The sequence below is a fragment of the Strigops habroptila genome, chromosome 4 (genome assembly GCF_004027225.2).
Source record: "Strigops habroptila isolate Jane chromosome 4, bStrHab1.2.pri, whole genome shotgun sequence".
In the NCBI taxonomy this organism is placed as follows: Eukaryota; Metazoa; Chordata; class Aves; order Psittaciformes; family Psittacidae; genus Strigops; species Strigops habroptila.
Genome location: NC_046358.1, coordinates 59510567 through 59537643, shown reverse-complemented (window position 1 = coordinate 59537643; position 27077 = coordinate 59510567). Strand labels below are relative to the sequence as shown.

The 27077-nt window shown below is 43.5% G+C and overlaps 2 protein-coding genes across 3 annotated transcripts in view; one reads left to right on the top strand and one right to left on the bottom strand.

Annotated features, from left to right (window-relative positions):
- LDLRAD3 (low density lipoprotein receptor class A domain containing 3) overlaps positions 1-27077 on the bottom strand; it is a 128068-nt gene that overhangs the window by 1670 nt on the left and 99321 nt on the right. Inside the window, exons 7-9 of one of the 2 annotated variants that reach the window (XR_003991214.1) lie at positions 13984-14131; positions 11238-11407; positions 4684-6177 (exon numbers count right to left, since the gene is read on the bottom strand). The gene's annotated coding sequence lies outside the window, so the exon portion shown is untranslated. Of the gene's footprint in view, positions 1-4683; positions 6178-11237; positions 11408-13983; positions 14132-27077 lie in introns of those variants that run through there. The other variant, XR_003991215.1, reaches the window with a different exon arrangement.
- Positions 15686-22650, top strand: COMMD9 (COMM domain containing 9). Its single transcript, XM_030484616.1, has 6 exons — positions 15686-15806; positions 15908-16033; positions 16498-16637; positions 17505-17539; positions 19004-19107; positions 19946-22650. Exons 1-6 carry the CDS (start codon positions 15756-15758, stop codon positions 20084-20086), a joined length of 597 nt encoding a protein of 198 aa, XP_030340476.1. The 5' UTR covers positions 15686-15755; the 3' UTR covers positions 20087-22650.

Sequence of the window (27077 nt, the reverse complement as noted above, 5' to 3'; positions counted from 1 at the left end):
TGACACATATTATATTCAGGAAACCAAATGTAATTCCACAGGGAAAAATGCAGCTATACTACACCTGCTGAAAAATAACTCAAATCCCTATTTTTCAGGAAGAATGATTCTCAGAAGCTGTAATGCTGAAAGAGACCTACAACAGCAGAAGAGAGAAAATTAGACAGGCCTGTAATTTGAGATGACAGAACCAGGGGGAAAAGCAGAAACAAGAAAACAATGGGATAGCAGAGCTCATAAACAGAAACTGTAACAAAGGCCTCTTAGTGGTATTGTAGTGTAAACCCCCTGGAACACTGCATTCAGTCCTGAACATCTTCACATCAAAAATGATTCGGCAAACAGACAGGATTTTTTTTTTTTTTTTTTTTAAGTAGAATTGGTGAGGACTGATTTAGAGATGCTGTCATATGAGTTGGAAGAGCTAAATACAGCTACACATGACATGTAGAACACACAGCTACAAAAAGTAGGTACTGTGGGAGAAAAACTTTAGGTTTGCCGAGCTGAGTGCATTATTATTATCAGGAAGGAGAAACTAGGCTGAAAGGAGGCAAAAAGCTGAAGATGGGAACCCTTACAATGCCTTGGCTGTAAAATCCACTGCCTGGTGGAGCAGTTGCTCCAGGAGACGACTTCTTGTGGTATTTTAAATAAGCCCAAAGCCAATGTTTATCCCTTGGCCTACCAAGCACAGTGGGCTAGTTGATCTTTTCCAGAGGAATTTTCCATCTCTAATTTCTGTGTTTCTAAAGCTTTCTCCTCTGTAGAGCACTGTTTGTCATGTCAGTGGCAAACCTTGAAGAGAAGACAAACTAGCCCATGGGGAGACAAGATCTAAATGAAGAAAAGAACTAAAGCACGCTTGTGTGTGATACTTTATAGTCACACGAATAACCACAGCTAGGCAAAGTCGGTGGCAACCAGTCTTCCTTGTGTTGGCCTCTGCTGGAAACAGTAACATAAATATCAAAAGCACACGAGCAAGCAAAACAGACTGTTCTTTCCTTCCCACTCCTGACTTTGACTCTCCAGCATCTCCATCCACTCCATCTCCCTCTTGCCTTTCATCCCCAAGGTCAGTAAACTGAATGTTTAAATAAATTACTTGGAATCCTGTACATCCATCCTAAACCCTCTCCAATCTAGTTTCTATCCTTAGGCGTGAGTGGTATGTCACATTTTCCAAATATCACAGTTCAGTCAATCCTCAGAGCAGTGCCTGTCTTCTCTGACAGCCGTTTTTGAAACACACGGCTGTCATTTTGCTTTTTGTTTTCCCTGATGGTCCTCTCATGGTTTCTTTTACCTCCTTAATTGCTTCGTCGCTGTATCCTCCTTCAGCTTGGTAATGGAGGGCTTTTTCTTTGGGTTATTTCTCTTCTTCTTTGTTATTTCTCTTTCTTCTTTGGTTATCTCTCTTCTTCAGGCTTGTTCAGCCTGGAGAAGAGAAGGCTCCAGAGAGAGCTTAGAGCAGTTTCCAGTGCCTAAAAGGACTGACAAGAAAGCTGGAGAGGGGCTTTTGACAAGGGCAGGTAGGGACAGGACAAGGGGGAATGGCTTTGACCTGACAGAAGGGTAGATTTAGATGAGACATTAGGAAGAAGTTCTTCCCTGTGAGGGCAGTGAGGCCCTGGCACAGGTTGCCCAGTGGAGCTGTGGCTGCCCCATCCCTGGAAGTGTTCAAGGCCAGGAAGTGTGGACAGGGCTTTGAGCAACCTGGTCTAGTCATCATTGTGTGATGGAAGATGAACCAGGTTACAAAAATGACACTTCTCTTGCTCCCCAAAGGAGCTTGACCTGACTCTGTCCTGTGGATGGCATCAGAAAAAGGCAATTGGACCAATTTTTGTGTGAATTACACAGTCATATCAGCCGAAGAGCCCGAGAGAATCCCAGTGTGTGCCCTTAGTATGAGGAAAGCCCCAAAGCAGCACTGTTGGGGCTCACTTTCAGGTCATTTAGGATCTGTAGGCTGTGCCAGTAAAGAGGTCACTGCAGTAGGTAATTTTGGCAAGGTGACCAACGGCTCAGTTACCGGCTGCAGAGAGGTCTGATATTTCATGTATATCAGCTATTTGCTGGCAACAGCTTTGGGTTATATTGTCTTTCAAAGCTGCAAACCCAAAAGAGTATGCACGTAAGACCTCCTTCGTACTGCAAAACAAGTGAATCACAAGGTATTAGATGACTCTTACTGGTGAATGGATGCCAAATCACACTGTTCTAATTACAGGTTTCTAAGGTGCCTTTGTTTATTCATCCCCAACTTCCTGTGATTTGTCTACTGATTTTCAGTATGTCTTTTATTTCACAGAATCACAGACTGGTCTTGGAACAACCTGGTCTAATGGAAGGAGTCTCTGCCTGTGGCAGAGGGGGCTGGAACTAGATGAGCTTTAAGGTCACTTCCAACCCCCCCTGCCACAGGCAGAGACTCCGTCCACTAGACCAGGTTGCTCCAAGCCCCTTCAACCTGGCCTTGAACACTGCCAGGAATGGGGCAGCCACAGCTTCTCTGGGCAACCCGTGCCAGGGCCTCACCACCCTCACAGGGAAGAACTTCTTCCTAAGATCTCATCTCAGTCTCTCCTCTTTCAGGTTAAAGCCATTCCCGCTTGTCCTGTCCCTACATACCCTTGCAAAAAGTCCCTCTCCAGATTTTTTGTAGGCCTCCTTTAGATATTCACTTCCTACACCTCACTTGCTTTGTGGAACAGAAGCATTCTTACATGGTGAAAGCCACTTCTGGAGCCAGAGCTCCCTCACTGAGAAAAAATAGGCTTTTCTCCTTAAAACACCTAAGTGCAATCAGTATCCTCACTTTGCTGTAGCTCTCAGAGCCAGATGAAACCAACAAATCTGTGTGGGTGCAGCAGAAGGACATGTTCACCTCCTGAGCTGATTGACACACAAAGCAGTTTAGTCAGGGGTCAAGAAGAAATCATGTGTCACCCCAGAAGTGACCACAGTGGCTCTGTCTATGTTTACATGCAGAAAGAATGTGGGAAAGACTTGAACCCTCCCAGCCATCCCACAGTTGGTGGGATGATGAGCATACATGCCTTTTCCCTTCAGAGCAGGCTTCTGATTTGTTGTCAAGTGGCATATGCTGTGCCAAACCATTTGGCACAGTTGCTGCCAACTTGGCCTCACCTTCCAGAGGTGACCCTGCCTTCCTTGAGGAAGGGAGGAACTACAGAAGGCAGCTGGGTGCCACAGTCTGAATTTACGGGTTTACAGCTTATTGCTTCTTAACTCATCTGCTCTTGACTCCCACTGTAAATGCCAGGTCATTTCTTCCAGATGTATCACTCCTGATGCTGAGCCAAACTGGAAGATGCCTTTAGTGGCTAAGAAATCTTATTTTGTCTGTCCAAGAATGAGGTTGTGCTGTGGGGAAGAAGGCTGGGAGATAACAGGGGAAAGAAGAAAACCTTCGTCCATTCAGAGTTTATCTATCTACACAGAGAAAGGGACAGGCAGAATTAGTGAGTTATAACCAGTTAAACACCTTGAATAGATGCTCTTATCTGGCATAGGAGTGTCAGTGATTTCTGGCATAGAAGTGATGTATACAGTGACATTATACTGTAGGATTAAACTAGAGAGGTTGAGGCGCACAAATGGGTGCATTTGAAAGTTGGACTGCATTTGAATATACAGAGTAAGATGCAAATACCCGGAATAAGCACAGCTTGTGCTAGTTACGTGGATGGTAAAGTGAAAGATAGCTTCGTAGAATATTCTTCCATGTTATCAGATGTCTCTGATCCCAAATTATCTATTGTTATCAGATGCAGCGTTTGTACCACAAAAGCACCATAAAGCACGAGGAAGGATATAAGATGCTAAAAGTGCTGCTTAAATGATGGTGAAAACTGTATCAACCTTCTGCATAGGAGGAGTCACAGCAAGCCAGTAGGGTCTATGCACTAGTGGAATTCAGCTTGTGATTGCCATACTAAAGAATCCCATAAACGTGTTCATTTTGCTTACGAGCAATACTGTACAGTGGCCAAGTGGCTCTGTGTACAGACATGCTCTCCTCCAGAGAGCTAACGTGGTGTTTGAACACTAGCTGTGGAATCTGTGTCTAGGGCTCTGCGTTTGTGTGGAAGAGAGTCGTATCTCAACAGCGCTGGGCAAATTGGTTTGATGCGTCTCCAGTTCTCACAATTTTTCTCAGTCTCTCAGGTTTTTGATTTATTTTCAAAACCTCTCCACAGAGACTGTTCATGTGGAACTTACCCTTCTGCCAAACAAGACTGGAATTTCAGCCATTCATAAAGAAGACCTGAGACTCTGTGTGTGTGTAGTGCCAGCTCACTAGAACAGACACAGGGCCAACACGGGCTTTGCAACCAAAAATATTCAACACATCATAGAATCACAGAATAGTTTGGGTTGGAAGGGACCTTAAAGCTCATCTAGTTCCAACCCCCTGCCACGGGCAGGGACACCTTCCACTAGACCAGGTTGCTCCAAGCCCCGTCCAACCTGGCCTTGAACACTGCCAGGGATGGGGCAGCCACAGCTTCTCTGGGCAACCTGTGCCAGCGCCTCACCACCCTCACAGGGGGAAAGAACTTCTTCCTAAGATCTCATCTCAATCTCCCCTCTGTCAGGTTAAAGCCTTTCCCCCTTGTGCTGTCACTACAGGCCCCTGTAAAAAGTCCCTCTCCAGATTTCTTGTAGGCCTCTTTTCCTTCCTTCCCTCTTTCCCTCCTTCCTTTCCCTACCATTTTCACACCTTGTTGAAACATTTGAAATCATAATGGCAAAAACATTCCAAGTAAACTGTAATTTACCCTGAATTATTACCCACCGGATCCATATGCACCATGCCCTGCCCTGGGCAGGCATCCTTTCTCACATCCTCCCTCTGCAACAACAAGTTCATCTGCTAGGTCATGGCTAAGGAAAGGCACAGTCCTGAACTGTGGAAAAAAACTGCTTTAATGAGACTTCAGTAAAGCAATGCATGGGCTAGCATGGCATCGCATCGTCGGCCAGGAAGTCTACCAAATGAGGCACATGTATGCAAAGAGACTGTGGTGTTCACCTGCACCTGGGAAACGTGCTTTATGAAGACAATGTATCAGGCTGCACCTAGCGCATAGAGTTGCTCAGTGAGGGAGAAGTGATGTTCAGGTCTAGACAGGGGATTCTGGAAGTGAGAGGCAAAAGCAAGTGCAGCTACATGTTGTCTGACAGATATGTTTTTATAGAATCACAGATCACAGAACGGGTTGGAAGGGTTGGAAGGCACCTTAAAGCTCATCCAGTTTCAACCCCTTGCCATGGGCAGGGGCACCATCCACTAGACCAGGTTGCTCCAAGCCCCATCCAACCTGGCCTTGAACACTGCCAGGGATGGGGCAGCCACAGCTTCTCTGGGCAACCTGTGCCAGCGCCTCACCACCCTCACAGGGTGAGAGTAGAGATGGAGTGGCAGAGGAGGAAGAACTTCTTCCTAATATCTAAATCCCCTTTGTCAGCCTAAAGCCATTCTTCCTTGTCCTGTTACTACAGCCCCTTGTCAAAAGCCCCTCTCCAGATTTCTTGTCAGCCCCTTTAGGCACTGGAAGCTGCTCTAAGGTCTCCTTGGAGCCTTCTCTTCTCCAGGCTGAGCAAGCCCACCTTTTTCAGCCTATCTCTATAGGAGAGGGGCTCCAGCCCTCGGAGCATCTTCATGATGATCATTTTCACCATAAATGATCAACCTGTTTACAAATTAGTAGTTCTACCACTGCGAGTTGCTTGCTTAGTCTAACTGTACAATTGTTACAGACATCTGGAAATAGGTACCCTGTCTGATTGCATAAATCTCAGCTCAGGCAGGCTAGCGGGCACCCCAGCAAGCTTGCATTTGGTTACCAGGCAATGTAACATATGGAGGGCTTAAGCCCTTTTTTGCCTCTAACAGTAGATGCCTTGTATGGACCACGGGAACAAGAAAAACATATGGAAAAGTGACTTTTCTCAGAAATCACCACCACTATTTTTACTTGTATTAGCTAAAAGTTGACAAGAGGTGTTCCCTGCACTTCAATCACTCCTTCTCTACAATTACAGATGTGGTTGAATTTATTTTCACATCTATGTTTTCCAAAGTCTGTGAAGGGCAGATGTCTTGATGTGGAAAACTCCATGGCACAAGGATGTCATACATTCCTGGGAGGAAGCAAAGAGAAATATCTGGGTAAACAAAAGTTAAACTATATTGATGCCAAATACATAGCCATAGACTTAACTGCAAAGTCAGTGAAGTCAATTCTAATTAGCCATTATCTGATTCCATATTGCCCCCTTCTCTACACACAATGGTCATAAAATTAACCAAAAAAACCCCAAAAAACAAAACTCAACTAACTTCCTCTGTTATAAATATGTAAGTTTAAGCAATGAAATCTTCTGTCACCTCCACTACCTTTGAAAAAGGCATTTTGCTAACATAAAGGTATTTTTTTCATCTGCTGAAAGTTGCAGGATGCAGCAGTGCTCAGAGGAATGACAGTCTGTATGCACAGGATACAGACTGCCTGCACCTACCTTTTTTGCACAGGCCTGGCAGCAGAGAAGAGGGCAGGACCAACCAAGATGAGCAGCTGACTTGGCAAGATGTGGATTCTTTTTGCTGCAATGCATTATTACCACTAGAATGAGCTTCCAGTGTTTACTGTACACATACAGATTGGTATGCAAGGAGATGGACTGTCAGAATAAATAAACAGAAAAGGCCACAGTCCAAGTCTGACTGAACAATAGACTGAGGAGAACGCAAGCCTCTTCTTTAGCTGGACTTCCCTCCAGGAAACCCAACTCGTAATAAAATTCTCCTGTATCCTGTGCCCTAATCTGGGGGTGTTGATTCAGTTCCAGTCAATCATGTAGATTGTATTTGCAGAAGAAGGTGAGTGGAGATTGCTGGATGCAACCAAGGAAGTATTCTGCAAGAAACATTCCTGCTCTAGATGGGAGGAGGGTTGGCCTCAGCATTTTGAGAGAGGTGTACCTGTTCGAGTCCCCCTAAATATGAGTGCTTCTTTAGTCAAGTTGCTGGCCGTGCATCAGACCTAAAAAATTCAGAACTCCTGCTTCCTTATGTTGAGAAATGCGAATGGCTATCCAAATAGAGTGATTCTCATGCCTCCAGCAGAAGGAGATTTCGACCCTGAGGCTGCCACTTCAAAATGCCTGGAGTTGGAACTGCACAGTTGTTGAGGCTCACCTCAAATCATTTGGATTAGTGAGTCTTCTGAACATGAAGCTTCTTTTCAACATGTGGAAAATTAAGGCATCCATTTTTCAATCTGTGGCTTCAAGTTGACCAAAAGAAAGAGAGTTGTAACAGAAAGTTTCTAACTAAGGATCAACATCCAAGCCTAAACCTGGGCTAAAAGAAAATAAGTTCTCAACCTTTTGTAAGTGGTGATTCTCTAGAACATTTTATGTAATACTAGTGTTTGTCAATTAGGAGCTCAATAAATGATGCACCTGACAGTTAATAAAATGCTGTGATTTTAGAAAAATTAAATTACATTTATAATCACAGCCATTGTAACTGGAGATGCTAACTGGAGTACCAGTACTGCTCACTGGCTTCAAACAGTCAGAAGTCAACAAGTATTGCACTGCCTGTACTCTTATATCTTATGGCTCGATAGAGGTTCATAGTTCACAGATTGATTGAATTGATTGACACTGTTTTGGAGGTTGCGATAGCAGCCTTGAAAATCAAGGCTGCTATTGCAAATCTCTGTGTGCTTCAGTGTTTTCAATGTCACTTCAGAAAGAGCTTTTTTAAGATGCTGCATATTCATATCTGAAAATGGTTAGGTCATTACACTTGCCTTTTCCAAACCAAGGCAGAGCCTTTTTTTTTTTTCTTTTTTCTGCAAATAAATGAGACATTTTCACCTCTTTTAGCAGGATTTGGAAGTAGCCTATTCCTATTTTTACATTTCCTGCTCCAGGAAGGAAAGGGGATTTTAATGGGTTTTTTTACTACAGACTTTTCTTTCCTAGTTGAATCAAATCTGAGTCAGTGGTGATACTGAAAGAGTTATGCTTCCTGTTTCCTTCTGCTTAAGAAAAAAAAATAATACTAGTATGATTTGTTGAAAGTGAAGCATATTTTTCAGTACCGAGTTAAAGTACTGAAACTTTCTCCAAACACTGTTTAACATTTACTTATCACAGAATCACAGTATGGTTTGGGTTGGAAGGGACCTTAAAGACCTCCTAGTTCCAACCCCCTGCCACCTTCCACTACACCAGGTTGCTCCAAGCCCCATCCAACCTGGCCTTGAACACTGCCAGGGATGGGGCAGCCACAGCTTCTCTGGGCAACCTGTGCCAGGGCCTCACCACCCTCACAGGGAAGAACTTCTTCCTAATATCTCATCTCAATCTCCCCTCTGTCAGGTTAAAGCCATTCCCCCTTGTCCTGTCACTACAGGCCCTTGTCAAAAGCCCCTCTCCAGATTTCTTGTCAGCCCCTTTAGGCCCTGGAAGCTGCTCTAAGGTCTTCCCGGAGCCTTCTCTTCTCCAGGCTGAACAAGCCCAGCTCTCTCAGGCTGTCTCCAGAGCAGAGATGATACGAGAATTCAGCGTTTCATTTCAAGACATGCTGATTCAGATTTGTTGCTGACATGAAGCTGCCTTACTACCAAAAAACAGTGTTTCTGTTGATTTAAACATTATTTTTACTGGTGGAAGCAATTTTCCTTGAAAGTAGCGCTTTGGCTCAATGGTGTTTGTGTCACTGCATAATGAAGTTGCATGTTACATCACCGTATATTGACAAGCCCCAGATAGTGACTCTTCTGACAATACAGTCTGTTGCAGTGAGGATACACAGCCTGTGGAAAAGCAACCAAGTACTCCACTGACAGGGCAACATCAGGAGCTATAAGACAATGAGTGACTTCCTGGGGTTGATGACAGACTCACTGGGTTTACCCTTCAACTAAGGTAATTTTATAACCATGTCAGAAGAAGATATTTTTAATCAAGAAATACTGGGGAGCCTAATTTAAGCAACAGCTATCAAAACAAAGCAAAACAAAACAAATTCTAAGTTCGACCACATAATTTTTTTAAGGCTATGACACTTCTCAGTAGCCCTTCAATTCAGCTGCTGGTACTATGAGGAACCATGCATCAGATGACACTGATCTGTGGTATTGTACAATGGTATCATTGTGGCTACAAAGAATGAAGTCAGATTGTTTGCCGGATGTACCAGTCAGTAGGAAACAAAACAACAAGCCTACCAACGCTTAGGTGCTCTTCTCAGCATGGCAAAAGATTCAGAGAACACATCAAACTACGTATCTAGGGTGCAGGATTAAATATAGCATGTCCTAAGAGGGTGGGGTTTTTGCAAGCTGTGTTCTGCAATTTACTGAGAGGAAAAGACCATAAATCACCATAGCCATAAAACGTGAAAGGACACATGCAAAATGTTTTTGTTTTGTTTTCAGCTCCAAACAGCACCTCTCTCATGCTTATTGCTCCATGCCCCTTGCCATTACAGGCTCAGGGTTCCCACAGCTCTGAAAATATACTTTTGATTTCACCTTGGTGTAGCTAGTTGTTCCCAGCCTGTTCCATTTCTTAATCAGAAGGAAACTTATGTTGACTCCTGTAGAAGAATAGCAACATGGACATCAAAGGCTGTCAGAGGCTAAAGTGAAATGAAATATTTACGGTTTGGCCAAATCTGAGTTTGGGCTTTCTTTGTGAAAATATGGTTCTCCTGAGCCTCATGGGTTCAGGAAGAAGAAACTGTGGCTATCATATCAAACACAAAACTGAAATGCGTAGGCAGTGGAGGCAGGGATGTGTATCCTGGGGAGGTTATGGGGATATGGCCTAGGAGTGCAGGGCCTTGGCTAGGGACATAGAAAGTAACAAGAATGGTTCCTTCAGGTACATACGACAGCAAAGATGAAAGAAACTGTACCTCCCCGATAAGCAAAACAGGAGACCTGGTCACCCAGGACATGGAGAAAGCTGAGGTACTCAACGACTTTTTTGCCCCAGTCCTCACTAGCAAGAGCTCCAGCGACACCACCCAAGACACAGAAGGCAAAGGCAGTGACTGGGAGAATGAAGAACCACCCACTGTAGGACAAGATCAGGTTAGAGATCATCCAAGGAACCTGAAGGTGCACAAGTCCATAGCGCCTGACAAGATGCATCCGTGGGTCCTGAGTGAACTGTCAGATGAAGTGGCTAAGGCACATGATCTGGCAAGATCATGGAGCAGGTCCTCCTGGAAACTATGCTAAGGCACATAGAATACAGAAAGGTGATTGGTGATAGCCAACATGGCGTCACTAAGGGCAAACAGTGCCTGACAAATCTGGTGACCTTTTATGATGGGGCCTCAGCACTGGTGGATAAGGGAAGAGTGACTGGCGTCATATATCTGGACCTATGCAAAGCATTTGACACTGTCACTTCTCTCTAAATTGGAGAGGCATGGATTTGATGGATGGACCACTCAGTGGATAAGGAATTGGCTGCATAGTCACACTCAGAGAGTTGTGGTCAACAGCTTGATGTCTGGGTGGAGACCAATGATGAGTGGTATGCCTCATGGCTTGGTATTGAGATCAGTATTATTTAATGCCTAACAGTGGGATTGAGTGCATCCTCAGAAAGTTTGCCAATGACACTAAGTTGTGTGGTACAGTCAACATACTGGAGGGAAAGGATGGGATCCAGAGGGACCTAGAAAGGCTAGAGAGGTGGGACTGTGCAAACCTCATGGAGTTCAACAAGGCCAAGTGCAAGGTCCTGCACCTGGGTTGGGGCAATCCCAAGCACAACTACAGGCTGGTGGAGGATGGATTGAAAGCAGCTCTGAGGAGAAAAACATGGGGGTCCAACCCAAACCATTCTGTGATTCTATAATTCTATGAATAGAAATAGAAGCATAAAATTAAGCAGCTCTTACAGAAATCCTCTTACAACAATGCTCTCTTAGTTTGTGATAGATATCAAGTAAAGAAACTGTGTTACTCCCTGATTAGAAAATGACTATATGTCTATGAGGCTGATGGCCATCTCAGGCCAGCTTGGTTAGTACTGACAGTCATAGGAGTCCTCATCAGAGCCCTTATTCCCTGTGTGTGTGTGCACACACACACACGCGGGCACAGAGGCTGCGAACACAACTGGGCGGCCATGACATGTTCAAGACACTGAATGACACCTCTTACCTCCGAATAATTTGAGATAGAAATTTCCATGACAGAGCAGATGAATAGTCCACAGCATTTGTTGCCTCACACAGCCCAGTCACTGCTATCAGATATTTCACAAAGCTCTGAAGATGACAGTAAAATACAGGCTGCCAAGAGGAAGCTTCTTTGAGAGGCTGGCTCAAGTCCTGAAATTACAGATGCACAAACACAGCTGCATTGGTACTATTTCTAAAAGGCCAGAGGCAAAGCATCTAATATACCTTTACACAGACATGAAACACCCCTCTGGGGATTTACTACTTACACCCAAGGAAGTGAACCAAGTGGCAACAGCAGATAAATAATAAAAAATCAATTATGTTTTAAAGACCCCTATAATTTTAACAGTCCATGGTGGTGTTAATAATACACAGAAGGACATTTTTAAAATATTTATTTTGACATTTACTCTTATGGTGCCCTGGTAAGTTAAGCATGGTAATTTAAATTGTGATGAGGTAGAGCTTTAGTGGAAGAAAGAGGGATATAATTTATATTCAAGTTTATTAGTTTTTACAATCCTGCTCTTCTGTTTTGAAGCATTACTAGAGGCTTCTCTGAGTGTATGTGGTATACCTCATCTTTTCTGAGTTTTAAGCCACTCAAAACAATCAGAGAAATAAACTGATTTTCGATTGTTTTCTGTTGCAATTACATGTGTGATCAAGGCATTCTTCAAATAAATCAAGGCTTAACGATTTCATCACTATTTCTTAGAACTTAAACCTGGACTTCTTTGAACTAGCCAGTTGGAACTAGATAAATCTTTAAGGTTTCTTCCAACCTAAACCATTCTATGATAATGTTCTCCGATATTAACACAGAATGAAAAGACAGTCCTAGCTAGTAAAGCAGAAATAAGCCTTTAATACTTGTCATTTCAAACCAATAAAAGGCAGCAACTGCAACAAAAGGGGCCTGAATGACACCAGCAATTCATTGATAACGGAGTAAGAATTCTTTTACTTACTGAGCTGTAATTTAAACTAACGGTGACTGATCTTTCACCTATTCTCATACAAAATTCTTCCCTGTGAGGGTAGTGAGGCCCTGGCACAGGTTGCCCAGAGAAGCTGTGGCTGCCCCATCCCTGGCAGTGTTCAAGGCCAGGTTGGACGGGGCTTGGAGCAACCTGGTCTAGTGGAAGGTGTCCCTGCCCATGGCAGAGGTTCGGAACTGTATGAGCTTTAAGGTCCCTTCCAATCCAAACCATTCTGTGATTCTATGACTCTATGTTCTGAAGCTAACGCATCAGTCTGCAATGTAGCAGGTGCTGCATAAGCAGGCTTTCCTCTTGCTGTCTCTCCTGTGGAGTTGGTAAGTGCTGACAAGCATACAGGTGACCGTGTCCTATGCCCCGAAACTGCAGGGCTTACCTGCAGCCTGGCTGGGGGCAGAGCTCTCCTCTTGGTCACCACAGTCTACATCCAATTCAACCAACATATACTTGACGTCACATCTCTACTGCATTAATTTAGGAGCTAAGTCCTGCATCTTCCAATTTGAAAATGGATAAGCAACTTTACTACTAGGAATCTGCTTTTCCTTATGAGCATTAGGATGCTGCTGACATTGTATTAGCTTCTCACCTTGTGACATGAATGTATGGAAGTAAAGGAAAAAGGTACAAGAAAAGATCCCTATTGGGTATTTTCTGGGGGGGGAGGGCGGGTGGTGGTGTTTGTTTGGTTTGTGTTGGGTTTTTTTATCATAGAATAATAGAATGGTTTGTGTTGGAAGGGACCTTTAAGCTCATCCAGTTCTAAATTCCCTGCCATGGTAGGGATCCCCACTGTAATGTCCCATGTCCCTGCCCTCCCTTTAATTCTGATCCATAAGCAAGACAAGGTCAAATCATTATTTATTTTTTTGAAAACAGAAAAAAGAAATCTGCTTTGAGATTAAATATTTTCCCTCACAATGCAGAGAAATTTTAGAGTGAATTTTAAAATTAGATTATTCTTGTTGCCCCGCATGCTTTTAGAATTCTTCCTAGTAGCTACTTCAAATAAAGACAACACAGTGTAAAATTGCTGGTACTGAGCAATTAGAGTTCTCACATAGTGGAGGCCAAATTTATTTCCAGTCTTTCATGCTGTGGTGCATTTAATCACAGTGCAATGGAAATACATAAGAATGTCATGGTTATTTTTCAAGCTCTCTAAAAACGAGTTCCTTCTTTATCTGCATCATAACATCAGTTTTAATTTAGATATTGTTTCTTGGCCCTATGGCTATGACTTTCCATTCCGTTTATAATTCCATAATATTAATGCTTTCCATTGTGAAAGATATCCCTCCATTTGAGAGCTATCAACGGGAAAAAGGCTGTAGAAATACCCCATGGTAGTAGGATTCTATCACTATTAAGGGAAGAATTGGTACTATGTTATACCATAAATATTCTTAGCAGAAATCTCTGCTCTGTTGGTAACAATGCAGATCTCATTCCTAAAGAAGTAAATAGAAGTTTTTTCCCTGTACATATTTATTTATATAATTATATATTTATATAATATACTATTTATATATTATTACATTTATATAATATTTATATTATTATATATATTTATATAATATATATTTATATATTTATATAATATAATTATATAATTCCCTGTCTCTATTTAAAACAGCTACTTAATTTTTTGTCGTAATTTCCAAAAAATATAGAAGAGAAGCTTCCTTGTCTTTTTCTTTGTTTGTTTGTTTTCAGAATTACCATCCATTTCCCCCCAGTGTTTTCACAGCAAACTTCATCACAGATGAGCTCTTCTGGGATACTGCAGAAGACCAGCTGTCGCAGGGATTTCTGGTGCTGGATCTGCACCACTATCTTCCAAGTTTCATGCGCATTTTCCTTACCTTACCTAGTAAGAAACAAAAAGAGAACACAAAATTTCCACCTTCTAACTGGTATTCTTTTATAAGCAAGTCTCAAAGTAGATAAACAGTTTAGGGGCTATGGACTATTTTTTTATTATTATTGTTATTATTTATTATTATTCCATTCTGCATATGAACTGTGAAAACCTTGGCTGTACCCATAACATAAATAACAAGAACTAATGTATAATTTTATACTTAGGGTATTTTGCTGGTATTGCCTTCACCAGCAACCTTAAAAATAATCACTACTATCTAGCAAAAACTACAGCAACGTAGTGCTTTTTTCCTTCAGTCCAGTTGTTATAGCTGGAAAACACAGACAAGATGTGCTCCCCACAAGCTCTTTAGGACATTTGGATGTGGGATGTTTTGAGTTACAGGCCCACATGCCTCCTGGCTTGCAGTGCTGTCAGCAGGGGTGAGACCCTTGTGTCTATTTAGAGATCAGAAGCAGCTGAAACAGCTACCATTTAGAAACAGATCTTTGTTCTAAAGGTGTCTCTGTACTTTTGAGATTGTGTTAAGAGCAGCTACATTAGCACAAAGGCACTAGTGAGTTTTTCCGTTAATCACTCAGGTTCCTGTGCTTTGGAACCAGCAAAATACTTTTCTTTTGATGCAGCTGGCTCTGCTTCAAGTGTTTGCACATTCCAAGCCAGCTCAGTCTTCCCGGTTGAGGAGGCTGTTACGGTTTCTCTAAGTTCACTGGTATTTTTAAGACTAGTAAGTCCTTAGAAATCTAGATTTTCTGTTGGAGTCATAGAATCAACTAGGTTGGAAAAGACCTTTAAGATCATCAAGTCAACCACTAAGCCAGGACTGCCAAGACCACCGTTAAACCATGTCACTAAAGGCCTCAGCTACAAGGTTTCTGAACACTTCCAGGGATGGTGATTCCACCACTTCCCTGGGCAGCCTGTTCCAATGCCTGATCACCCTTTTGGGGAAAAAAATTGTTCCTAATATCCAATCTAAGCCTCCCCTGGCCCAGCTTGAGGCCATTTCCTCTTGTCCTATCACCTGTTACTTGGGAGAAGAGGCCAGCCACATCCTCTCTCCATCCTTCTTTTAGGTAGTTGCAGAATGATGATATCTCCTTGAGGCTTCTCTTCTCCAGACTGAACACCCCAGTCCCCTCAGCTGTTCCTCATCAGACCTGTGCTCCAGACCCTTCACCAGCTCTGTTGCCCTTTTCTGGACCCGCTCCAGCACCTCGATGTCTCTCTTGTTGTGAGCAGCCCAGATCTGAACACAGGACTCAAGGCGCAGCCTCACCAGTGCCCAGTACAGGCAGATGATCGCTGCCCTGGCCCTGCTGGCCACACTGTTGCTGATACAGGCCAGGATGCTGTTGGCCCCCTTGGCTGCCTGGGCACAAGCTGGCTCATGTTCAGCCGGTCTTCAGCAGCAGCCCCGACAGTCACAGGGTTCCCGCAGGCCGGGCGCCGTGCCGAGCCTTGTGGCTGCAAGAACCGCTCCCCTTCGAGGGCAGGCCTACAGCGCGCGGCCCGCTCCGCCCCGGGCCCGCCCGCCTCACTGACAGCGCCAAGATGGCGGCGGCGCGTCACGGGGAACTCGGCGCCCGTCTCAGCTGACAGCGCCAAGATGGCGGCGTTGCGGGACGGGGAGTTCGCCGCGCTGCAGAGCCTACTGAAGGTGAGCGGTCTCCCGAGCCGCTGGGGGACGGGGCGCCCGGGCCGGCGGCTGCCGCATCGCCCGGGCCGCGGCTGAGCATCCCCCGCTTTGCTCCCCGCCAGGCACCGTCGAAGGACGCCGTGCGGCAGCTGTGCCAGGAGTGTTTCTCCAGCCCGCCCGCCAGCCTCGGCCCGCTGGCGCAGCGCGCCTGCCCCGGCCTCGCCGCCGACCCCGAGGAAGCAGAGCAGGTGGGACCGGGCGGGACAGCGCCGGGCCCCGTACGAAGGAGCGGGAGGACGGGAGCTGCCGGCTGGGCCTCACCGTGCGGGAGGGAGGGGAGGAGCGGCCCGCAGCGGCGCCAGTACGGGGCTGGCACAGGCCCTCTGGACGATGCGCGGCCCCGTGGGACTCCCAGGGACCGTGGCCGCTGCGGGAACGAAACGTGCTCGGTAAAAGCGATCCTCCCTCGGAGGCACTGCCCGGAGTGGCCTTACAGGGCGGCAAAAGGAAAGAGGCATGCACGCTGGAGGACAGCTTGAATCTGAGCTCCCTACCTGTTAAGGCTGGCAGGCAGCACTTGGATGTCCAAGACCCTGGTGGGGTCGGTCTCGCTGCAGAAGCTGTGTCTCTCCTGGCTACTGAAGGCTCATCCTGTGCTGCATGTAATGCTTTTCAACCCAGCAGAGCCCTTCCTCCTCTTCCCTTCCTACAGCTGGTATCTGCTTTGCACAACCTCACCAGGCACGTCGTGTACCGGGGCTTGACAAGTGCAGAAGATATCCTCGCACTCTTTCCTGAAAACTTCCACCAAAATCTGAAAAACCTTCTGACTAAAATAATCTTGGAGAATATGTGAGTGCTACCCACCTGCCATTTGGTCTCAGCTGGAAAGTTAAAGCCAATATATCTGGTTTGATATGTGGATAGCTGGCAGCATGCAAAGTCTTGTTTCTAGTCATAGAATCACAGAATGGTTTGGGTTGGAAGGAACCTTAAAGATCATCTAATTCCAAACCCCCACCATGGGCAGGGACACCTTCCATTAGACTAGGTTGCTCAAAGCCTCATCCTCATATTAATTTTGTGTGTGCCTTGGGCATAATCACACAGGCTGGGATGAGCAGAGTTGAATGAAATACGTCATCTGACTAGAATGTCAAACAAAACACAGCCATGGGCACAGAGGGTTTTTCCACGACTTTTGGAATGGGTATGGGACTCATTCACATAAGGCAAACTCCCTTTTATCCTAACAATTCATCCGTGTGGTGGAAAAATGATAAAACTTTGAGGGCTAGATTTCAGCACTACAGAATCTGCTCGGGTAGTATCTAGATGCCCGTCCACTTACCACCTTGGCTTAGGTGTAGACGCACTGTATGTGGTAGAACATATGTGAGGTGGTGGCAAAGCATAGCAATTTTGCATGCACGCCCATCACTTTGATAAAACCTGGGAGAAAGGTACGCGGTGTAAGTGAGCTGTACTTACAAAGAAGTAATAGTTGGTCACCAGTTTGCCTACCATCACCAGTGACAGCCTTTCCATGGCACTCTGGCATAAGCAGTTTCTCACCCCTGCTTACTGCTGCAGCCCTGGTGACCTTTCTGTCAGGGATAAGCCAGTCTAAATGCTTTCATTACCTTTTTTCTTTTCATTTCCCCCCTCCCCCCGCCAAGCACTGCTGATACTGGGGTTTTTTTTTTCACTTTTTCACAGCTCTGCTTGGAGGAATGAAGCACAAGCGAGTCAGAGTAAGTAGTAATTCATACCTCGATACAATTAATGTTTCCCGAGGTCATTGTTTAGAATAGTGCATCACAATGTGTTTTCTTAATGTAGCACAGGGATACACCCATTTGCCTTAGATGAAGCTGTATGACTGCAGCATCACAGAGCTTAGCAGAGGCCAAAAAGCTTGTATTTAGATCTGTGCAAAATTGTTTCCAGTCCTCAAGCAATTCCATTTAATGCTCCATGTGTTGCTGCCTTCCAAAGTGCAATGTACAGCAATTAATTATTTGCAAGCATTTGAAAGTGAAGCACTCTGACCTCCCCATTTAAGTCATAAAGTCATGTCCATATTCAATGTAAGGAGAGATATATATATTGGGGAATACCTTATCTTTGCACATCTAGTCAATTCTTTGCATTCTTTCTCTTCCAGGTATCAGAAAGTACACTGCATATATTCATAACTCTTTTTTCTCACCTTTCTAAACTGTGATGTAATTAAAGAATGCAAACTCTTAACAACAGTATCACAGGCAATGAGTTACATCCCAGTTAGGTGTTCCATGCAGCTACAATACTTTTTCTCCCCAAGAGGTATTCTTTACAACTGTAGTACTTGGAGGCTTACAAATGAGAACTGGTACATAATAGACTACTCTGAGGTCTGCATGGATCTTCCTTACCCTTTTCTTTGCCTGCAGAGGAGATAATGCCCAACAGCTAAACAGTATGGCAAGACCTGGAAATACACTGTCCCTCAAAGTTTTCATAGCCTATAAACATGTAAAGGGAATAAACTTGTGTAATGCTAATACAATAAATAAAGCAGTTGCTTACATTAAACAATGCTCTAGTGTTACCAAGACACGTAATGCTTTTTCCTGTATCCTTGACACTATCATGCATTCGAGGAAATGACAGCAAGTGTAACACACTAGCGTAACACACTAGCTAGCTCTTCACAACCCAGAGGCAAAGCTCTTGGAGCACCACTCAGGAGCTTTGCTCTGACACTCATGTCTTTCTATTCATTAGAAGAATATTTAGCCTGAGATTGTCTTCTAGGAAATGGATTATTTTAGTATTGTATTAATGAAATATCTGACATATATTACACAGGGACCAAGGCAAGTGATTTAAAGAACAGATATTCCAACTGACGGATCTGTGTTAGCATAAAAACGTGGATAGCTACTGCTCTCCTCCCAGCTGCTCTGTGAATTTACCTATATTTGTCTTGCACTGTACTATCTTTGTATGTGATGGTTGGAGAACCCTGTTTGTCCTTCCAGTGTCATGAGGAGGCCTTCAGAAACTACTTTTTTGCAGAGTAAAAATGATATGAAACCAGGTAGGAGCACTGAAGTTGTATGCTTCCCAGGGCCAGTAGTGGAGAAGTATGTACATCCTGGTAGTCAGAGGTTCCGGGGTCTGGTGTCGTCACGTGCTGTCAGGCCTAACAGACCCATTTTTTAATGCCTCAGTCTCCCTGCCTCGGCTGGTCGACATGGACTGGAGGGTGGACATCAAGACATCTTCAGACAGCATCAGCAGAATGGCAGTTCCTACTTGCCTGCTTCAATTAAAGGTAATGTCAGTGGCTGTAAAGGATACAGGATAAAACCAAGTCCAACACCTGACTTACCACTGATAGTGCAAACCAGTGCAGACAGGTAACTGGTGCTTGCCCTATTGCCTGATGGGCAGTTAACCAGAGATGATCTTTGAAATACCAAAGACCCTGGGAATAATGTCTCTGGTGAAAGCCCTCTTTTTCTTGCAAGGGAGAGTTTTCTTTGCATGAGGATGCGAGAACGCAGTGTATTTGTTCCTGCTCACCATTGCTCTCTACAGAAAAAATGAAGATAAATTATAAAGTCATCTCCCTTTAAGTCTAAGCCACTCATCAGCATGTTTAGCTGACTGCATTAGTTGGGAAATTACTTTTGATTACTAATAACTTCTTTCAGTGGCCATATCTATCATTTGGGGAGTATAGCTGAACTTGCTGCTTTATATTCTACAGAGTTCTGGATCTCCCCAACCAGTAAAAGTGCGATGAGTGGGTTTCAGGAGAGATGGGGGAAAAAAAAACCCCTAATTTCTGTGTGTGGGATGGGGTGAAGTATCCTATGCAGTATCTCCTAAGATGTTTTTGATATGGATGTGGCTTCCTGCTATGAGTCTCTTAAAGATTTCCCTGTACCCATGGCAGTCTATGCTTACTTGCACACTGTCAGTGGGAGCATGCTTCATAAGCGAGGCACACAGCTTAGAAAATGTGCTGTGGTCCTTCAGAATGGAGCTGGATGCCAAATTTAAGCCATTTTTCTTAATCTAGCTATTAAACGCTGATTTTCATAATGGTGCTGAAAAAACACATGAATAAATTTTTCATCAGCTAATGTCTGCATTCCTATTTTCAGATGCAGGAAGATGTTGCCTTATGTGGAAATAGTCCTGTTGTTTCTGCACTGACTGTGGAACTGAGCAAAGAAACCCTGGACACTATGTTAGAAGGTCTGGGAAGGATCCGGGACCAACTTTCTGCAGTTGCAAACAAATGAATACTCAAGGATATGGATTCCAGCAGTGAGGAAGGGAAGTATTCTCCACCTATAGCTCTTACAAGTGGCAGCCTAGCATAACATGTTTCCTGTTGTAACAAAACAAAGAGATTTCTTGATTGAGTTAAGATAGCTTTTGAAAAGCTAACACTTAAACATTCCTTTGGTCTGATGCCAGAAAGTGTTTTCCTACGATGTTGTTGAACAAAAGCTAGTCTCTATTTTAGAAAAGGATTTGAGGTCTCAGAGCTTGGCTTAATCACAAGGGTCATAACTGGAAATAGCTAATAGCTGCAGCCAGTGAAGCAAGTGCTATCTCTCTGCCTTGAAATTAGGATCTAAAAGGCTTAAGCTGTTTGATGGGCTGCCTTCCAGCACTAGCAGAAAAGGGTGTTTCTCTGTGGAATGTGCATGTACTGAGGTGCATGCTGGATGTAACAGTTTCTCCCTCTCAATGAAGCACAGCCGTGCTGCAGGTTATTACAGACTAATGCTTTGAAATAGGACAATTACGCTACAACACATTCCTTCCTGATCAGCTTCATAGCACCATTTGCAAAATGACTAGTCTGAACATCTTTAGCAGCAAGTAATTTCCTCCTTCTGTTGGAAAAGAAAAGAAGAAGTTCAGATAATTCATGTTCAGGTTTATTACGCTCTGGGCTTTGCGTTCACTGCACAAAAGACAGACTGGGAAAGTAAAGAATTGATGGCCATTGTCTGTACACAGGAGGAAACCCTCCTGTGGCGATATGTGCCTATACTTCCCCAAAGTGTTCTGCTGTTCGTTTATATAATTCTTCCTTTAATTAAAAAATGAACTGATAATTGATTTTGTGAATCATTTTGAGGCTAAAAGACATGTTGTCCTGGCTTACCTCAGCCTCTTTGTGATGGTGCTAGTTTGTAGGCTGTTTAATGGATCTTTACGTTTGTTGCTGGAGAGTGCGCTTTTGTTTCCTGTTCAAATGGATTCATCTTTTAAACTGTCTTCTCTTCATTATAATACAGTTTTGGGACACCTTTTTCCATGGGCACCAGCTCTGTGCAATATTACAGGTGATGACCCTGACCTGAAAACATGTGCATTGAACGTGTGGAGGAGTAAGTGCAGAAAATGAACAAAATTCAGATGCTTCTTTCTGATAAGCTTCTATAATGCTCCAGACTAGAAAAGTTCTTCAGTTTGAGGAACTTTTGTCGCCTTTGCAGCCTAGCCTTAAAAAAATCCCAAATAGTTTATATTGTAGGGTTTATTTTAGAAGGTAAGACTCACCAAGGAGGTAAATGATGCATAATGAAATACTCATAGTGTTAGAAGAGCTGAGGGAGTGAATACACAGAGGAAATCCTCTAGGTAAATACTGAAGCTACAGCCAGAATGTTGTAGGGCCTAATGAAATGAAAAACTGATAGGTGCATAGAGTTCTCTTACAAAACCATTATACAGCTATAGAATTGAAAGAAAAGCAAGACTTAAAACTGAAAAGCTTTTCCAGTGTCAAGAGTGGTGCTAGCTGCAGGCAGCTAAAAGTTGCTTGTGAAGACTTAAAGGGAGCTGTCCACTGGATCAGAATCAGGACAAAGATCTGATGACTTCAAGAGGTATAGCTAAAGTCATTCTGCAAGAAAGCTGTCAGAGCTTGCCTTCAAATCTTTGCCTCAAGCGATATGTGTTTTCTTGTTAGCTGTTATCACCTTTGCCAGAAGAGCTGAGACTGCTCAAAAAAACAGGTGTATAAAACAAGACAGGCTGAGTAAGACTGTCATTACCTGACCAGCAAGAATATTTCACATTAAAGTTCTATTTACAGAGACAGCTGCGCAGGGAGGGAGGAATACGCCTGCTACCGCAGGCAGTCATGTGATCTCTTTCATAAAATGATTGCTCTCAAAATCAGTTTACTTTTTATCCTCTTTCCACGTACTGCTGCTATTTGGTAGGCTAGCCTAAATGTATTCAGAACTACTTTATTATCTGCTTGTTCCTGAGCCAACACTCCCTTCTTCAGCTTACTTCTACCTTTCAATTTTTGCCAGCTGAGATGAAACCATGTCACCCTCCTATTTACGAAGCAGTAAAATCCCCCTCTGCTTTTGATGGTGGGGCCTAGAAAGCCCTATATTCTGTGCCTTTCAGCATTGTAGGGGCTATTCTTCACTCTAGGTTGCATCTCCCTTGAATGGGGTCACCACAGTTGTTCATTTTGAGAGAAGAATAGTTCAAGGACATTAATAAAGAGTAGAGCTGGTATAGTATGTGAATCACCTGAATGAACTCCTCCTCCCAAGAAACCACAAGCCTTGGTTGGGAAGTGGAGCTCAAAAAATCCATTTTCATTCCAGTATTTGAGTGATAGAAAAAACACCTTCTACGTGTTCACTGTGTTTCAAGTGATAACTCAATTATACTAAGCAAAGCAGTGTAACTGAGTTAATACATAGATTTGTTTGTAAAACACAAGTATGCAAGTTAAATTTGAATTGTAATTTCACAGTTCGGACATTGTGTTGGATTTGACTATGTCAAAGCATTGAAAAAGCATTAAAAACTTTAAAGCCTACTTTGTATTATTCTGAATGAAATTTTGCTTTCTCTTACTGCAAAAAATGTGTACTTCACGGTGTTCAGGCTAAAAGTTCTATAGATGGGATTGGGAGGAAGAACAACTTAGGAAGAAAATGCCTTTAGGATTCCCAGCTTCCACTTCAATTAACAATCTTTAAACATTAGTTTAAAACAGTATGAACAGCAAAACATATTTAAAACGGTAGAAGACTATAAGACTCATGATGGTTTGATACAGGTATAATAGTTACTCTAGTTTTAAGTTTTGGGTTTGTGACATTTACATGTTCAAGCTCTACCAAAACTATTATCTATACGAAGTTTTTGCTTGTTTATAATGGAGATGTTGTTATTTCACTTCACATATCATGACTAGTCATCCCTGTTTAGAACTGTTTTGACCTAAGTAAAAAATATTAGTTGCAATTTTTTTGGTATCCAATTTTCCAATAGTTTATATTTAACAGCATATATGGGACCCCCTGCCCAGATCAAGACTGAAAAGGTGGGGGTTTTTGTAACAAATCTCTGAAGTGAACAACGTGGCTCTCCAAAATCACAACAGCCCAGCTTAATCTCAGTTCTTGGTGCTAGGAACAAGGTGTAATTTCCGTAGCTGCTTTATAACTGTAGTTACTCTGAATCACACTAACCCCTACAAAAGTAACTAGTTTAATGAATTCATCAATCTTTCTCATACTTCTGAAAAAATTCACCTCACTAAGCTGTAGAGAGGTAAAGTAGTTGTGTAAGGTTGCAATAAACCAGTGATAGCACCGGGGGTTGAGGAATCCTACCTCCCCAGACCCTTTTCTAACTACTTGACCCCTTACAGACTTTATTCCACAACACAGTAATTACACTAACTGTCACATATTTCCTCCCCCATCTACACAGACATTGTGCAGGTAGCTGCTGGGTTTTGCTCTGTTTTTCATAGAATCACAGACTGGTTTGGCTTGGAAGGGACCTTAAAGCTCATCCAGTTCCAACCCCCTGCCATGGGCAGGGACACCTCCCACTAGACCGAGTTGCTCCAAGCCTCGTCCAACCTGGCCTTGAACACTGCCAGGGATGGGGCAGCCACAGCTTCTCTGGGCAACCTGTGCCAGCGCCTCACCACCCTCACAGGGAAGAACTTCTTCCTAGTATGTTTTCATAATATTTTTTTCCCTAATATTGTTGATGTAATAAGTTAATAAAGCTTGGGACATTTGGGCCTTGCCTATTACTGTCACCTCCAATGTATAACTTGATTAATGCAATGTAATTTAGACTCCAGTTGGCTTACCACTTTACAATAACCACATTGGGAATATCACTGCAGTAGCACAGCCCTGCTAAATCCATAGGTATCCTTAGAAGCCTCACGGTAGGCATCAGTTTTTGAAGTGACATATAACTATCTGTGAAAACTAAGGTATACTGCGACTAGTCAGTGGCTACAACATCTGCTGTAGCTTTCATGATGTCCCTGTTCTCACAGGGCATACGTGTCAGTCGCTAAACAGTCCTTAACGTTTAAAGTACATTAAGAACTTGACTGTTCCTGCTTCTGCTCAACGCTCTACAAACCTCTTTTCTGGGGTTATTAATGCGTACGAGTCTTGCCACCGATGTTGCTACTGCTAAAGTATATATGAAGTATATAACAAAAATACCTGTGACATAAACTCACGTCTTTGTTTTATCAAGTTTGATAGGAAGAAGAGGAACCACAGTAGGGTCAGAGCTAGCGCTGCAAGCCTGGCATGCTTTCTAAGACTTCTACAACCGTGGTCTTTCACAAAGAAAAGCGTGAGAATGAAAGGAATAAACTAAACTTCCCTGGAAGCGTAAATACCTTTTCCCCAGGAGATGGCGAGCTTGATCTCCCATTTCTATTCCCTCAGCAGTTCCTGGTCAGGAAGCAGTAGCCTGGGCTGTCCTCAGGAGCTGGGAGCAACCGAGTGGCTGCAATAGCCCACACAGGCCCGTTCACTTTAGCAGCAAAACAAAAAGGGGGTTATTATTCACTGGTTAGCAAAAGGTCTCTCATCTGCTAACACATTTGTGGGGTGAAGCAGCTGAGCACGGTTTAGGGGAAACTGGCCGAGGAGGTATTGGCAGTCAGTTCTCTGCAGTGTGCCAGTCATTTTAATCACAAAGAAGTAGGAACCCTGCCTTTTTTTTTTGCCAGGTTCATTGCAAATTCCTCCAGGGACAGCTTTGGCACCCGCAAAGGAAAGCACAGCATTGTATTTAGAGGATGCCGACAACTTGGAATGTTTCCAAACTGGCTCATCGCAGACAACTGAAGTTTTGCATCGTTTTGGCTTTAAATAGTGGTGAGCAGGGCACTGTAAAAATCATCTATGGGGAAGGAAGGAAGGAAGAGGGGGGTGGGAGAGCTCCTTCACCTCCAAGCATGTTACAAACAAGTTTTATTGAGCAACCAGGTCCAATGGAAGATGTCCCTGCCCATGGCAGGGGGTTGGAACTCGACAATCTTTAAGGTTCCTTCCAAACCAAACCATTCTGTGATTCTACAATTCTAAGCACAATGCATCCTATATATTTGATCTCTATTCTCCACATATATATATGGATTCTTGCTGCTGTTAATACAAGGCCTGGGATGAAAGCATCCTCTCTCCTCACTGACCCTCTGCACCCTCAGCTCCCAGCAGCCATATTCTTGCTACTCTGAGAAAATGCTAACGCATCCCAGCAACACTCGTACACCAGAGTGCTGTCAAACATGCAAAGTAAACACGCCGAACAGAGACCGGTAAATAGCATCCCACTTGCATCCTTACTCTCTTTGAGTTACTGCTGTTGTAAAAGGCTGGTTTGGAACAATAGTAGGTATGGCTCCCTCTCTCTCCCCCAAGGAAGGCAGTTTTTCATGTTGACAGCATCCCTTTATGCTGAGGAGGTAGTGAAGGTTGACTGCCAACTAGCAGCAGAAATATAATAGCATCCATTAGAGCTGTTAGCTTGAGTCAGCCAGGGCTTCTGTTTGTGATTTAGAAGGTTATAACTCAGCCATGCAAATAAGATGCAGGAGAAACTTTACACTGAAAATCTGGACCTTGCAGTGGGATTTTTAGTTTCTTCAAAAAAAACCAAACCAAAACAAAACAAAAAAAACCCCAAAAAACCAAAACACACACACGCACAAAAAAAACCCAACAAAAAAACCCCTAAAAAAACCAAAACCAACCCCCCAAAAAGCCCACCACAACCCAAGTTTGCTTTGACACTCTGCAGCGTGCTGTAAAGAAGAAATAAGAAACCTAAATGAAAAGACTGCAGCATACCAACACCTGGCCTTTGCACTGAGAGGGAACTGGGCTAATGGGAAATGCTGACATCTTTACAGCTGTATCAGTGACTGCAGGTCAAGGGGTGTCCTATCTGTCTGCATCAGTAAGTCTTGAGGCAAATGTCATCACCACTTTCCAACAAAGTGCTACACAAGCCAGCACGGCTCCCTGGCCTGTGTTCTCTGCTCCACATCGTGGCAGGGCTCAGCCTGCAGAAAGTTCACTGCAGATTTATGACCAGAACCAGAAAGTTATGCACTGTCCCAAATTACTTGGTTCCTTAGTGCTTTATGACACTTAGGCATTGCTGCCTTGTTCCCAAGCCCGTTTCTGTATTTGTCTCATTTATATGCCCACATCAAGACATGACCCTTACTTTTGAGTATTATTTTTCTTAATCCACTAATTACAGTCAGTATTATTCTAGGCTATCCCAAACCAGAACAGCAGAGTGTCATGGATAATCTAGAAAGTTTGAACTGGCTGTCTATAGACAGTTGATATGCTCTTGTAAAGACATGTCTGGTGACAAATAGAGAATCAGAAGATAAGAATGAAATCAAAGAAACACAAAAGTATGACTGGAGTGCACTGCATAACTGAGAGCTTGGATTTAGACAGGAGTGGATTTAGACAACTTTTCTTTTTCTTCTCTCAAAAGGGCAGCATGAAAGTGTATGTCGCCATCTGTGTCTCAGGATATTCTCCTTTTCCTGGGCACAGATGGTAAACTTCAAACATCACTGTTTCTCTCACCTACCACATCAATCCTGTAAGAAATCTTATTTTCAATTTCTATCCATTGCTTTCCAGTGACCTCATTTCTCCCTTTGGTACTATCTTAGAAGATCTGGCTAATATTAAAGGCACTAGAATAGACACGTTCAAAGCTCCGCTTGTGGGTGTGGTAACATAGTTTTCAATAAAGCAAAGACCCTTGGAAATGAAATGAAATCTGGACCTTGTCCTCAGGCAAGAAACAAATTAAAAACCTTTCCTATGCTTAAAAAACAAACAAAAAAGAAAGAAAGAAAAAAAAAAAACCAAACCCAACCAAAAAAAAAAAAAACACCCCACAAAAAAAACGAACCACAACCAAAAAAACCCCCCCAAA

Coding starts and splice junctions, on each gene's coding strand:
- COMMD9 (XM_030484616.1), top strand. CDS start 15,756: ATGGCGGCGTTGCGGGACGGGGAGTTCGCCGCGCTGCAGAGCCTACTG. Junction 15,807..15,907: donor CGCTGCAGAGCCTACTGAAG/GTGAGCGGTCTC, acceptor GCTCCCCGCCAG/GCACCGTCGAAGGACGCCGT. Junction 19,108..19,945: donor CTTGCCTGCTTCAATTAAAG/GTAATGTCAGTG, acceptor TCCTATTTTCAG/ATGCAGGAAGATGTTGCCTT.